This window comes from Populus alba, chromosome 11 (genome assembly GCF_005239225.2).
Source record: "Populus alba chromosome 11, ASM523922v2, whole genome shotgun sequence".
Taxonomy (NCBI): Eukaryota; Viridiplantae; Streptophyta; class Magnoliopsida; order Malpighiales; family Salicaceae; genus Populus; species Populus alba.
Genome location: NC_133294.1, coordinates 5,999,034 through 6,014,121, shown reverse-complemented (window position 1 = coordinate 6,014,121; position 15,088 = coordinate 5,999,034). Strand labels below are relative to the sequence as shown.

The 15,088-nt window shown below is 37.0% G+C and overlaps 1 protein-coding gene and 1 long non-coding RNA gene across 4 annotated transcripts; both read left to right on the top strand.

Moving 5' to 3' along the window:
- Positions 1 to 148: 148 nt before the first annotated feature.
- On the top strand, positions 149 to 4,581 carry LOC118051895 (GDSL esterase/lipase At5g45920). The gene is made up of 5 exons (XM_035062666.2): positions 149 to 664; positions 769 to 993; positions 3,342 to 3,409; positions 3,568 to 3,732; positions 4,057 to 4,581. The coding sequence occupies exons 1-5, from the start codon at positions 566 to 568 to the stop codon at positions 4,217 to 4,219; spliced, it is 720 nt and encodes a 239-aa protein (XP_034918557.1). The 5' UTR covers positions 149 to 565; the 3' UTR covers positions 4,220 to 4,581.
- Positions 4,582 to 12,761: 8,180 nt separating this feature from the next.
- LOC118051809 (uncharacterized) lies at positions 12,762 to 14,066 on the top strand. 3 transcript variants are annotated; one of them, XR_012171096.1, is made up of 5 exons: positions 12,762 to 12,836; positions 12,917 to 13,017; positions 13,094 to 13,225; positions 13,473 to 13,695; positions 13,895 to 14,066. It is a non-coding gene; the product is annotated as an uncharacterized lncRNA (long non-coding RNA). The 3 variants fall into 3 exon arrangements; XR_012171095.1 differs by lacking the exon at positions 13,895 to 14,066 and having other exon boundaries at positions 13,473 to 13,751; XR_004688101.2 differs by lacking the exons at positions 13,473 to 13,695; positions 13,895 to 14,066 and having other exon boundaries at positions 13,094 to 13,413.
- Positions 14,067 to 15,088: the final 1,022 nt, after the last annotated feature.

The following is a 15,088-nucleotide window of genomic DNA, read 5'->3' as shown; positions in this document are numbered from 1 at the left end:
CAGATCGACTAAATATTTTGTGATTTTTATTTACAAATAAAGAATTAAATTAGAGCAGGATCGCATCATCTATCCCTTTGTTTTTTCCCCCAAACATGCGGTTGAAAGCCCCGTTGGATGCAATGGTAGGAAAGCAGCAACGACGCATTCACCGTTGGATTGTTAGTGGTGGCTGCACATCTACTACTAGCCACTAGCTGCAACAAGTGGGGCCATGCCAGTGGCATAAAGGTAATAATATTGATACATTAAGACCACATTGGTTCTTGAATGGAGCCTTCATCAGAAATAAATGCAACCGTCGGCTCTGTTGGCCAACTAAAACCGTAATTGATCCAAGAAACCGGCCTTCTGATCCGATACAAGCTGTGGGAGCCAAAGCTAGAAAAGAAGGAGGTGGGCATTGAAACGGCGGGAAGGAAGGAACCGGGAGAAGGCAAATCCGAAGATCGGAAACTCGCTTCATATTGCATGTGTCATGCGTCAAGATCGGTAGAAGTCCAGGTGTTCTTGAGTCGTAAGAAGATCAACCAATATCCTGCGCGCATCTACAGATTTGTCAAAGATGAGACCAAAGATTTATCTCTTTGGTGACTCAATAACAGAAGAGTCCTTCGGTGATGGTGGTTGGGGTGCCTCTCTCAGTCACCATTTCTGTCGCACGGTGATGATTCACTTCTTTCTTTCATATTATTTAAGCTACTGTATCTATATATATTCTTGTCTCTGTGTTTCTTGATCATGTTTGGTTCTTTATTTTTTTTGAAGGTTGATGTGGTGCTAAGAGGGTACAGTGGGTATAATACCAGGTGGGCTGTTAAGGTGGCAGAGAGGATATTTCCGCCGGTGGAAAGTGGTGGTGCACCGCCATTGGCTTTTACGGTGTTTTTCGGTGCTAACGATGCTTGCCTTCCCGATAGATACTCCGCCTTCCAACACGTGCCACTCCATGAATACAAGCAGAACCTTCACTCTATCATCTCATTTTTCAAGGTATATACGTCGCTCACAATCTTGTCAGGGTTCTATTTTGATTGTTAAAAAAGAAGCGAAAATCCAAAATGTTTTTCTTTTCATAGATTAGCATGTTCATCCTGGAATCTTCCATATGGCATGCGGAGTCCACTCATCCCACTGAAAGGCCGGAATTAAGGCATGTTTGTTTAATGAAAAATAATTTCTTAAAAGCTACTTTCTATTTTTTTTTTTTGTATTTTTTTTATTATTAAAATAATTAATAAAAAATATTTTCTAATTAACGAAAAACTGGTTTTTAGAAAAACAGTTTTGAAAACTTTCAAAGTGTTATAAGAAATTAAAAAATATTTTATTATTTATTAATTATATCAAATATAATCTTTTATCTTTTAACTATAATATATATTTTATTTTGATTTTTTTTTTCTTTTAATTTGGTTTTTTTAGATATAATATAATTAGATTTATATATTACCTTTGATTCTTTTTTGTTTTATATTGAATTTTTTTTATCCGGATTATAATTTTTTTATTACTATTATTTAAAATAATTTAAAAAATATTTTTTTTATTTGTCAAATTTAATTTTTATTTTATAATAAACTTGAAAAAAAATATTATTAATTTATTTTACAGTATTGTTTTCATTACATAATTAAATATTTAACACTAGAAAATGTTCTACAATATATTTCTTATGACATTAATAAAAATTGAAAAATAATTTTTTTTTTTACAATTTATTTCTTATAAAAACTATTCATGGATAGGCTAAATTAATCTTTCATATATTGAATGTTAGTCTTACAATGATTAAATAATAATAATAATAAAAATAAACTAGCATAGTACAGGTATACGCACGAACAATGAAATTAACAATATCTCTTAACGTGGAAAGAAAAGATGAGAAAATCAGATTGGGGAAAATGGGACCGATAGTGACGTCATAATAATTACCGTACATCAAGTTGATAAAAAGAATGAGATGGGGTTTCGAAGTTGGGCCAAGGAAAATATCAATTAAAGAGAAAGATCTGCTTATGGTGGGTGGGTGAGTCCCAGTTGTCGCTGTTATTGTTGGCCATTGGGCTATTATTATTACTACCCATTTTATTTATATATATAAAATATATTTTCTAAAAAAAAATAATAATCGCGCTGCGTGACATGATAAAGTAAGATAACAAACATATATTATTTATAAAAAAAAATATCAACTCGTAATTTTTCTTGTTTTCCTATAAAGCCAAACCATCTCAAGCATATAATTAACCATAATAAAAGGTAATTTTCTCATTCATTATTTTATTAATAGTGAAATTTTCATTAATTTAACTTTTTTTGTTGGTATTTCCTAAAACTAATATTAAGTATCCAATAAAGCACAATATTTTTAACTGAATTCTCACTTTTCTAATTCAAATTATATATATTTTTTTCATATTTATATATATTCAAGTAATGATTTATCAATTAATACCATATTTTTAACATGTATTACATAATTTAACAAAATTTAATGAAAGAAAAAAAGAAGCATAACGAAGCAGATAATGGAAGGATAGAGAATCCGTGATTTTATATATATATATATATATATATATATATATATATATAGTAGCAAAATCCATAAAATAAGAGTATAAGGATAAAATATGCTATTTTATCCTTATACTCGTATTTAATACATTAAGGTATTTTTCCCTAATGTTTTTGCTTTGGTCTTTTTTTTAATCTGTGCTAAATTGAAGAAATCATACCCTTTGAATTTGTAATTTTATGCCTTTTCCTTTGGCCCGTTGTTTAGACCGAAAGAGGGTCTAATGATTTTGTCATGGATGAATCCGAGTCAACACACTAAGAGGGCTAGAATGTAGCTTTTTATTTTCAGAGGACCATTTTGTTAAATTATCTTATAAAAATGTGCAAGTTTAGAGGTGATCATGGAACTTCAAAAAACTTGGGGGGTAGAGGTCACCCCTGGTCGTCTCGAACGTTTTTGCATATGCACAAGTGTCTTAAAAGATGGCACTTTGTGTGGTATCTAGCACTGGAACATGGAGGACCTACAATTTGATGTTCTTAAACTTCCTGCATATATATTAGGTTTCATTTTTGAAGGATTTGTTTGTCCCTTGAAAGTTGTCAAACACTGGTGAGTGCGTTTTTTCCTTGAAACTTGCCAAACACTCGCATGATAAATCAACCTTAATTTTTGAAAGAACCTGTTAGATGATCAATGATTGCATTGCTATAGAATCAGTGTTTATATAATGTAGTAGGTTGGAGCCATTCCGTAAACATCTCCGTTTGCATTATAAGTTCTTTGAAGTCATCTTTATATTTAAGCTGAATATCAGAAGCGTTGGCCAGAGATTGTCATTCTCCTCATTACTCCTCCTCCGATTGATGAAGATGCACGCCTCCGGTATGATTCTAACACACTTGCCCTTTACATCTTTGTACCTTTCTTCTTGAATACTTCTTACGGGTGTGTCATCGTCATTAGCTAGTATCCTTGCAGAGTTTTATATAGAATAAAGTATATAGAAACTTGGTGAAAGAAATAACTTTAACATTTTGCAGACATCCATATATAGAGAACCCATCAGGTCTGCCTGAGAGGACGAATGAAGCTGCTGGTGCTTATGCTCAGGCATGCATATCTGTTGCCAAAGAATGTGGATGCCCGGTGGTAGATCTCTGGATTAAAATGCAAGAATGTCCTGACTGGAAGCAAGCTTATCTAAGGTATTTTAAGTTTTATCTTGCTTGTCTATATACTACTATACATAGCTTGCTGCAGGGGTGAACATAATGGATTTTAAACGATCATTGATCCTTTATTGTTATTGTTCTCACTAAATGGTGAATTCTTTGGATTTATCTAGTTGTTATGGTGTAGGGTTCTTTCCCGTCTTTAATTAAGATTGGCATCTATTTCTGAGATTTTTCATTGCCATGGATTGAATAAATTAAACTAAAATTTTCTTCATCAATCTCAGGCCATTGAAATTATATTTCATTTTTCCTAATAAGCAATAATTCTGAATACTTGTTAAAATGGAATTGCAGTGATGGTTTGCACCTCACTCAGGCTGGCAATAGGATTGTGTTTGAGGAGGTTGTCAAGGAGCTGAAGGAGAAGGGCATTAGTGTGGAAAATTTGCCAGTTGATCTCCCACATATCGCCAACATTGACCCTCAAGATCCACTAAAAGCATTTCAGGATTGTTAACATCAGCTCATATCTCAAGCAAGGTCTCTTTTTTTGTTCTTTTTTTAGCAGGGTGATAGACTAAGGTTGCGACCATTTTGTGAAAAGCACAATTAATTACTGTGTGATCATTTTGTAAGGCAATGCAAAACCATGATTTTTATCTTTTGTGCAGACAAAAAGTTAGGGGTTTATGGTTTAAAATTGGGTTTGGAGTTTGGTTAGGGTTTGAGACTTATTTAAGTTTTTATCTTTGGATTTGAGGTTTGGTTTCAAAGTTTAAGTTTGGGTATGAGTTATATTTGTGGTTTGGATTAGAGTCTAGGGTTGGGATTTGAACTTGAATTTAAAATTTAGAGTTTGAATTTGAATTTATAGTTTTATTAAGGTTGTATACAATCTAATTTGAAGTTTTATTAATCATCCAATTTTGACCTAATGACCACCCTCATGGAAAAACATTGTATAGGACACGAGGGTGAAGAGGATAAAGATGGTGTTTTGTAGTTTTACTAGAAACCTAGCGCACACCTTGCAGTCAGGATTGATTTTTTTTTTTAAAATGTAATTATTATCAATTTATTTTTTAATAGCAAGAAAATTGCGTAAATTTAAAATTTAAAGCATAAGTTTAATTAAATTGATCAAGACTTTTATGTGCCAATAAATTTCAATGCTATTAGAATGATACTATTTTTTTTAATCAATTACCAAGTTGTGAATTTAAAAGAAAGGTGTACATCAAGACACTTGATTATCTTGATTATATAATGTAAAAATTTATCAAAGTTATTTTTTATTTATTTATATGGTATTATTTTTTATATGTAAGAATAACAATATTTTAAATTTAATTAAAACAAATTAACTTGCTATTATAACAACTTTTTCTCTCATTAATATCCTGTACAAGAAAAGTTTTGTTGTTGTGTCTTATTCATTTAATAAAATCTCTTGGACCTAGTTTGGTTTTTATTTTTTCCTTCTCTACTAACCCCTTGTGTTTTTTCTAAAAATAAATGACTCGTTTATTGCATCAAATGACACCTTATTTATAAACTCAAATTTCGATCATTAATGGGTTGAAAAATTAGTGTCTAATTTTTTGAACTTTAAAATTTTTTTTTCAACCAATCTTCCATCCAAAAACATCTAAAAACATTCCAAACACCTTAAAAACCCTATTTGTGATCTTAAACTTGGAAACAATTGGTAAAAAAAAAATGCAAAATCAACTTGATTTCAAAATACATCTGAAAACATGATCTACTTTTTTAGATAATAAGAATGTCAAAGAACACACTTATCCAAAATAATCTTTTAACACCAAGAATGATTTTTTTCATGGTAATAATTTTCTCTTTTCTTTGCTATTTTCCGATTATTTTTTTTAATCTCGTAAACCAGGACCAAAATAAGAACAAAAAAAAGTCTAATTGTACATAGAAACAATTGGAGTCATATCCAAATCATGTTTTTATCAAAAGTTGATACCACAAGATTCTCTGGTGTAAGTTCTTACAGCATTAATCTGTTTATGCTTCAACGTGGTAACACAAGTGATAAAACTCTACATAAAAGGAAAGAAGATGCGGATGATCCACCCTCCCAGTTTCATCCAAAGATGAACCAGGAGGAAAACAAGGCTTTCTACGTGCAATGCCTCTGAAATCACTTGAAGATAAAATGCCTTGAGAAGATTTTATTTATTTTATGTGACTTCATGGAAATTAAGATACTGCTTAATATCAAAATAAGATTCCAAACCAAAATGGTTACAGAATTTTATTCTGATGATATAATAGCTTTTTTCTAAGGCATTGTATTTTAAAATGACTGAAAAGACATTGCAGAAGGCACCGAGTTTGAGGAAATGGTTGGTTTGATCCATCTGGTGCAGGGGTATCTGTGCTTCCTCCTCCAAGGCATTGCCGGGGACGGTGGCGACTAGTGATGATGCGCAGGGTCTGGCCCTGAAGGTGTAACTCTTGCAGAGGGTGGATCTGTCACATTCCTTTTTGGCATATCATAGCCCAATTTCTGTAAGAGAGTGCTGCTATCGATCCTTTTAGGCACAGACTCGACCCCGCGATAAGTTACTGCCTCCAAATTAATCATATTTGCGGATAAAATGATCAGGATCAGCATTGAAACTCGCAAGACAGCTGAATTGGCCATGTATTAATCCCTAAGAGAATGTTTTAGAAGCAAGCTTAAGAGTGATTGTTTTCTAAAGGTGATAGGAGCTGTGTACAGAACAATAGAATCATGCATGAATTTATAATGAAAATGCGCAAGGAATTCCTAAGATTTTGAAGAATAAACAATAAGCAACATGGGTTCCATCCCCCGTGTGTATTGTTGTCTTCTTTCTTCAATGGAGGTCTGCAAATGTAGCCCTATCACCATGACTTTCTCGAATTCTTCGTCCATAGTCCCCACTCAAGCACCCATGAATAAGAACAAATTTCAGGAGGTGCACATATCTTAGAATGGCCAACTAGAACTTGTTGGTCTACTCATCATCTTCTTTTATATCTCTGATTTTGGACAGTTGTTGAAGAAACAATCAAGAAAAGCTAGGACACGGAAACCTTCGAACAATAAAACAAAGGAGGGGGCGTTTTTTCTTTGTTTTTAAATCATTCAATATCACTTGAAACGCCACGTACAAATGCGTTCCACCTGGTCATTGCTAATATAAGATTGCCTCCTATGATACCTAGTTTGGAAAGAAGTAATTGCTGTTTGCTTTTACTAATTTGTTTTTGCTCATGCACAGTACTATTACAATTGTTTTTAAAATTTTCCAAAGTGACATGGGACGCCCCAAGAAAAGACAGCCTGAGAGAGGGAGAATGTATATTACTCACTTTTCTAATTCAAATTATCTTTTTTTTTTTTTCATATTTATATATATTCAAGTAATGATTTATCAATTAATACCATATTTTTTACATGTATTACATAATTTAACAAAATTTAATGAAAGAAAAAAAAAGCATAACGAAGCAGATAATGGAAGGATAGAGAATCCGTGATTTTTTTTATATATATATATATATATTATAGAATGTATATCATGTATATCTATACATAGGATATTAATGTAATGTAGGATTAATCCAATGTTGTAATCCCTATGGTTACTACTGTATTCTGCCCTACATATATAAATAGGAAAGGTTGGCTAAGGCTAAACCTAAGACATTCAGTAATTCTCAACTTGGTATCAGAGCTAGGTTAAATTAAAACACTTAGCCGGCAGCCTTCTCTTTCTCTACAACAATGGATTCTTCTCAGCCGGTAGCCTTCTCCTCCTCTGCAGCAGCCCCTGTTGTCCCACCTCCTTCGCCACAATTTTCTTCTTCAGCCGCAGGACAACTCTCTTCTTCAGCCTCAATTATGCAGTGGCCACAGCACACTAATATTGGCCATGCTCTTCTCAATCCGGACAATCCTCCTCTGCTCAATCCGGACAATGCTCCTCTGCTGCCATCTTCGTCTGCTGAAACTACAGCAGCCTCTGCCATGACAATTGTGTCCCTCTCACACACCCATCAGGTCATCTCTATGAAATTAACGAATACCAATTACTTGTATTGGCAAATGCAGATGAAACCATACCTCTTAGGCCAAGGAGTTTTCGGCTTTGTTGATGGTTCAAACTCCTGCCCCTCTCCACATATTCCTGCTGCCGATGGTGCTACTCTTCAGGTATCTCAATCCTTTCTTCGTTGGAAACAACAGGATCAATTAATTCTAAGTGCCTTGCTCTCTTCGCTGTCCATGGAAGTTCTTCATCTTGTTGTTGATTCTCCAACCTCATGTTCTGTCTGGCTCACACTTGAGCAAGCTCTAGCCTCTACATCCAATTCCCGTATTATGCAATTACATGGTTCCCTTCAAGAACTTCGACAAGGTGATGATTCGGTAACTCAATTTTTGCAAAAAGCTAAGACTTTGTTTGATGAGCTAGCAGCTGCTGGCCGGCCTATCTCGCTAACCGATTTTAATCTCTATATATTTCGTGGCCTTCGCGAAGAATTTAAGGACTTAGCAACAAGTCTTATTACAAGGGCGGATCCTCTACCATATGCAGATTTGCTTAGTCATATGCTAACTCATGAATTTATTCATAAAACCTCTCATTTGTCTATGGGATCTGCTGCCAACGCCAACCAACCACTGCTGCCCACGCCACCTTCAGCACTACTGTCTCAACGCTACAATTCTGCTCAGTTTGGAAGACATAGGGGGCGTGGCAGCTGGCGTTCTCCTTCTCACCGAGGCAACCGAAATAATTCCTACAGGTCTGATTTTCGTAACCCTCCAACTAATTATAATTCTGCTCCTCCATATGGCACCGAAAATAGGCACAGCAGCTGGCAAAGAAATTGGCAGCGCCGAGGCTCAAATTCCCGCTGCTAGCTATGCAACAATTATGGACACACTGCTCCTCAGTGTTCCCAACTTCAGCAACGCAGTCATGGCCCGCAACACAGTGCCAATTTGGCATTCAATAATTCTGCCTCTACTGCTGAATGGTTTTCGGACACCGGTGCAAACCAACACGTCACACCCGACCTTGCAACCTTGACTGCTTCAGAACCATACAATGGTAATGATAATTTGCATGTTGGTGATGATAAAGGACTTTCCATATCTAATATTGGCCATACAAAAATATATAACCCACATCGTTCATTCACTTTATCTAATGTTCTACATGTTCCTGCAATCACGAAACCTCTGCTTTCTGTTCAAAAATTTTGTCTCGATAATCATGTTTATTTTGAATTTCACCCTTTTCTGTTTTATGTCAAGGATCTCAACACCAATGAAGTCCTTCTCTCAGGTCAGAGTAAAGATGGTCTCTATACTTTATCCAAGTTCAGGTCTTCCGTCCTGTCAACTCCTCAAGCCTATTGGTCTCCTTGCACCTCTGCCTCTGCTGATTTGTGGCATCGTCGCCTAGGTCATCCTACCTCCCGTATTTTTAAATTTTTAGTCTCGAAAAATGAGATCATTTGTAACAACAAAATTCTTAATTTTCAATGCCAAAGTTGTCCCTTAGGAAAATCGTCACGTTTGTCTTTACGACCTACTGGTCACAAAACTTCTGCTCCGCTTGAATTAATTTTTAGTGATGTGTGGGGTCCTGCTCCCCTTTTTTCTTTGGATGGTTATCGTTATTTTGTTATATTTGTTGATGCGCACACAAAATATATATGGTATTATCCACTTGTTGCAAAATCTGATGTTTACTCTGTCTTTCATCAATTTCAAACTCTTGTCGAACGTCAGTTTTCTTTAAAAATAAAATCTGTTCAAACTGATTGGGGCGGTGAATATCGCAAACTCTCCACTTTCTTCCAAACTGTTGGTATTCATCATCGTCTGATATGTCCACATACTCACGAACAAAATGGAATGGTAGAAAGACGTCATAGGCATATTGTGGAAACCGGTCTTACTCTTCTAGGTCAATGTAAAGCTCCTTTTCGTTTTTGGAATTATGCATTTGATACTTCGGTTTATCTCATTAATCGTATGCCTACTTCTGTTCTTGATAATCGATCTCCTTTTGATTGTTTGTTTCAACGGTCTCCTGATTATCAATTTTTACGTACTTTTGGATGTCTATGTTTTCCTTTCTTGCGTCCCTATAATAATCACAAATTAGATTTTCGGTCTTCTCCTTGTATATTTTTTGGCTACAGTCCCTCTCACCTTGGTTATCGATGTTTTGATATTGAATCTCATCGCATGTATATCTCCCGTCATGTTCGTTTTTCATGAAAATGTTTTTCCGTTTGATAAATCTGAACAGATTGCACAGGTTCCCTCTCAAACCCATACACCATCCCCTATTACCATCCTCCCAAATCTCAACCTCCCACCACTGTTTACAGCTCAAAATCCATCCCCACCCGCCTCTGCCTCTGCCCTACCCTTATTGCTGACTCAAGCACCACAGCCCCCATATTTCCTTTGCCGATCACCCCATGCATCTTTATCTAACCATACTGTTGCAGCTCCAGGTTGCAGCTTAGTGTTTCCTGTTCTCCAGCACGGAGTTCTTGTGCATAGTGGGAGATCCTCTGGCTCGTCTTCAGCTCCTCTTTTTTCTGCCACCAATTCGGCTTCTGCCGACTCTGCCTCTGCTGCCAGCTCTCCCCTTGCGGCAGCTTCTTCACCGGATTCTTCTCCTGGACTAAATCTGGTGGTGGATCTCTCCGCCTATCCGTTGCATCATGACACCTCTGTCATGCCTCCTTCACCTGCGTCACAGCCAGTTCTCAACCGACACCCTATGACCCTTCGATCACGACAGCCAAAACATGCCCATATGGTGTCCTCTGCTGCCTCTACTGCAGCTGTTTCTCGGGTATTGCTCTCTCCCTCCTCTGAACCTGTTGCCTTTTCTCATGCAGATAAGTATGTGGCTTGGCATGATGCCATGTGTGATGAGATCAAGGCTTTACGATCCAATCATACTTGGTCTCTAGTGCCCTTTCATCCATCGATGAATGTTGTGGGCAGCCGATGGGTATATCGTATCAAACGTCGTATTGATGGCAGCATCGAACGTTATAAAGCCCGTCTAGTTGCTAGAGGCTTTACTCAACAAGAAGGCATTGATTATTCTGAAACTTTCAGCCCAGTTATTAAGCAGGCCACTGTCAGATTAGTCTTTTCCATTGTAGTTTCCCGCAATTGGAAGATCCATCAGCTTGATATTCATAATGCTTTTCTCAATGGTGTTCTTACTGAAGAGGTCTACATGAAACAACCTCCAGGTTTTGTTGATTCTACTCTTCCATCTCATGTGTGCAGGTTGCACAAGTCACTATATTATTTAAAACAGGCACCAAGGGCATGGTACACTCGTTTGAGTGATTGTTTACTCTCTATTGGTTTCCTTGCCTCCAAGGTTGACACTTCCCTGTTTATCTTATCTGATGACACTAATATCTTCTATCTTCTCGTCTATGTTGATGATATTCTGCTTACAGGCAGCAACTCTGCCATGCTCCATCATCTAGTCCAGTTACTAAGCTCTGAATTCAAGCTACGTGACTTAGGTGATGTTCACTACTTTCTAGGTATTGAAGTTCAGTCTACAGGTATGGGTCTGATGTTGCGCCAACAAAAATATATTCTTGACATCCTCACTCGGGCTGGTATGACTTCCTGCAAACCGGTTGACACTCCAGTTTCTCCCTCTAAACTTGCTCTACAGCCGGATCATCCATTTTCTGATCCCACACGGTTTCGTCAAATTGTGGGTGCTCTCCAGTAACTTACATTCACTCGCCCAGATATTTGTTTTGCTATTAACAGAGTCTGTCAGTACATGCATGCTCCTACAGATTTCCATTGGGCTGCTGTTAAACGCATACTCCGCTATCTCAAAGGAACGACTTCTTATGGTTTTCATATCACTCGAGGTACCTCCTTTGCTCTTCATGGTTTTACAGATGCTGATTGGGCTGGGAGTATTGATGATCGCAAGTCTACGGGTGGTTATCTTGTTTTCTTTGGTCAAACACCGATTTCCTGGAAATCCGGCAAGCAACGTACAGTTGCTCGCTCTTCCACTGAGGCTGAGTATAAAGCCTTAGCAGATGGTACTGTTGAGGTCATCTGGCTTCAATATTTGTTAAGAGATCTTCAGGTTCCCTCCATCTCAGCTCCTACTATTTGGTGTGATAATCTTGGTGCTACTTATCTCTCAGCAAATCCTATCTTTCATGCTCATACTAAGCATGTTGAGGTAGACTATCATTTTGTCCGTGACCGGGTAGCAAAGAAGGAAATTCAAATTCGGTTTATCCCCTCTCAGGATCAACTTGCTGATGTCTTCACCAAACCACTTTCCGCTGCGTCCTTTACTGCCTTCAGGTTCAAGCTTCGGGTCGATCCTCCACCCTCAGCTTGAGGGGGCATATTATAGAATGTATATCATGTATATCTATACATAGGATATTAATGTAATGTAGGATTAATCCAATGTTGTAATCCCTATGGTTACTACTGTATTCTGCCCTACATATATAAATAGGAAAGGTTGGCTAAGGCTAAACCTAAGACATTCAGTAATTCTCAACTATATATAGTAAAATCCATAAAATAAGAGTATAAGGATAAAATATGCTATTTTATCCTTGTACTCTTATTAAAACAAAGGATGGGGTTTTTGTTATTTTTTTTAATTTTTAATTTTTTATTTTAAATCATTCAATATCACTTGAAACGCCACGTACAAATGCATTCCACCCATAGTTTTTAAACCCGGACCGGCCCGGCAGGTCGACCCGGGCACAGAACAGGTCCGGGTGGAGGCCAAAACCCGTTTGGGAATTGGCCCGGTCAAACCCGGTCGACCCGGTGGGTCGACCCGGGACCCGATCCACCCGGCCAAACCCGGGTGAGACCCGGCCACTTTTTTTTTTACTCTCCCTGTCATTAAACGACGCCGTTTAATGACTCTAAAAACATACTTAGCACCGAAGAGCGAAGACAGACGAAGAACGAAGAACGAAGAACGAAGAACTTAACCTAATCTGTCTCGCCCGAATTGAACGAAGCAGAAGAAGAATGAAGCAATTAACCATTGATCTCTGCGAAAAAGGTTTGAATCTCCTTCTTTCACTCTCTGTTTTGTTTATTCTTCGCTGTTTTCTCATTTCTGGGTTCTGGCATCAATTTCAGTTTCAAGTTCATACTTCTATGTTTCTTCACTCGTTGCGATTCAAGTTCATACTTCTGGGTTCTTCAATCGATTTCGCAGAAGAAGAAACCTCAGCCCTCAGGTATGTTTCTCCAACCCGATTGCTACTACAGTGTCTGAAGAAAATGCAATAAAGTCACCAGTTGCATGTCACTCAGCGAGTGTCTCAGCAAACGGCCTTACTTCTAGGAGTCTAAACAAAGATGGATGGGAAAATGATTGGGATGACTAGGACTTTTGCAGGGAGAAGGGAAAGAAGAAAGTTCTTCCTTCCGCAGGTTTTGGACAAGGTGGTGAACAAGAAAATCAATAGATATACAAAACTTAGGAGATACGAAAATTTGATTGTAAATCATGACACGAGTGATTTTGGCATTTGTAGTTTCATTTAACAGTGAGAGTCCAGAGAGGAAATGAAAACACAAAGATGATGTAATCTTTCTGCTTTTTGTGAAATGTAAATTGTTTTTGGCTAGCATTTGTTTTTGTGCAATCTGCTTTCTTTAACAAGCACCCTGAAATGTATTTCATATGAAGGGAACAACACAGGAGTCGGGAAATGTAAAAAGGCCTAAAAGGGCAGTTGATAAACACAGGAAGACGATCAAGGATGATCTCCTTTTATTTGTCATATTTGTGGCTTGAAGCCAACAGGGTGTAGCAGAATCAGTGCCATATATATAGAGGTCGAGACCCAGAAGCAGGAAAAGAAGCGGTGCCTGCCATTCAGTCCAAAAACGCAACTCCCCACTCGTACCAGGTATGTTCCAGTCATGGATTGTGGATATGGTTGTGCTTTTTACCCTTTTCTCTAACCAGCAGATCCCATGAATTAGAGTCGCATCAAGAACAGGTAGCCCAAAATCTCTCTGTTCTCCACAACATCTTTTGATTGAACTGTGGACAAAAGTTTCTCCCTATCGTCCGTTCAACTATTCTGATTCGAACTCAATTTTCAGGCTAACAATGGCGAGCATGCTGGATTGACTTGGATCGGGACACTAAACACTCTCTTGTCAAAATGTCCCGTGAGTGTATTGCATATTCTATCTCAAACCTTTCTTATTGTTAGTATTTAATAGTCATGTTATTTTTATGGGTTTTCATATATGAAAATTAAATCTCTCATCACTTGGATCCATCTCTCAGTAGTCATAAGCCATGAAGGAAGTCATTAGTTTAGCCCTCTAGCCATTCAACTTCAAGCAGAGCTAAATGCTTTAGCTTTATTCGTGCCTCCTCCTTGTTTGAAAGAGATTATGCTTTATTCCTTTTAAAAAATTAAAAAATAAATAAACATGCTCTCCTCCTTTAACAACACCCTCCTCTCACATAAATATTTTAGAATTTATGTTGTTTGAATTTACATGGTTGGATGTTTTGTTTTAAATATTTTATAATTTATATTTGGTTTGTATTTTGGATATTGAATTAAATTTATGTTGTTGGTTTATAATTTAAATTTGGTTTAAGTAAGTGTTGTATTGTAATTAGTTACATGTTTTTTTCTTATATAGGTTTTTTTGAATTGACCAGGGTTAACCCGGGTCAACCCACCTGACCCGTGACCCAGAAGGTCAACCGGGTCAATGACCGGGTTGGGTTTCAAAACTATGGTTCCACCTGGTCATTGCTAATATAAGATTGCCTCCTATGATACCTAGTTTGGCAAGAAGTAATTGCTGTTTGCTTTTACTAATTCGTTTTTGCTCATGCACAGTACTATTACAATTGTTTTTTAAATTCTCCAAAGTGACATGGGACGTTGACAAATAGCTAGCATCAAGATTGTCACACTAGATGATAGGAGCAGAAGCAGAAGCAGATGGAATATGAAGATCTATTAATAAGTACTGAAGCTAGATAACCTCAACAGTGCCATCGGCTAAGGCTTTGTACTCAGCTTCAGTAGAAGAGTGAGCAGCTATGTGTTGCTTACTGGATTTCGATGAAATTGGCGTCTGATAAAAAAACACAAGATAACCCCTCGTAGATTTTCTATCTTCAACACTGCCTGTCCAATTTACATCTGTAAAACCATGTAAGGAAAAAAAAGAACTGCGAGTAATATGCAAGCCATGGGATGTCGTACCCTGAAGATAACGTAGGATGCGTTTCATGGCAGCCCAATGAAAATCTTTAGGAGCATGAAT

What these genes read in the sequence shown, in the direction of transcription:
- LOC118051895 (XM_035062666.2), top strand. Translation starts at nt 566, where the DNA reads ATGAGACCAAAGATTTATCTCTTTGGTGACTCAATAACAGAAGAGTCC. An exon ending in CTATCATCTCATTTTTCAAG is followed by an intron (nt 994 to 3,341) that starts GTATATACGTCG and finishes GCTGAATATCAG; the next exon opens with AAGCGTTGGCCAGAGATTGT. An exon ending in TGGAAGCAAGCTTATCTAAG is followed by an intron (nt 3,733 to 4,056) that starts GTATTTTAAGTT and finishes ATGGAATTGCAG; the next exon opens with TGATGGTTTGCACCTCACTC.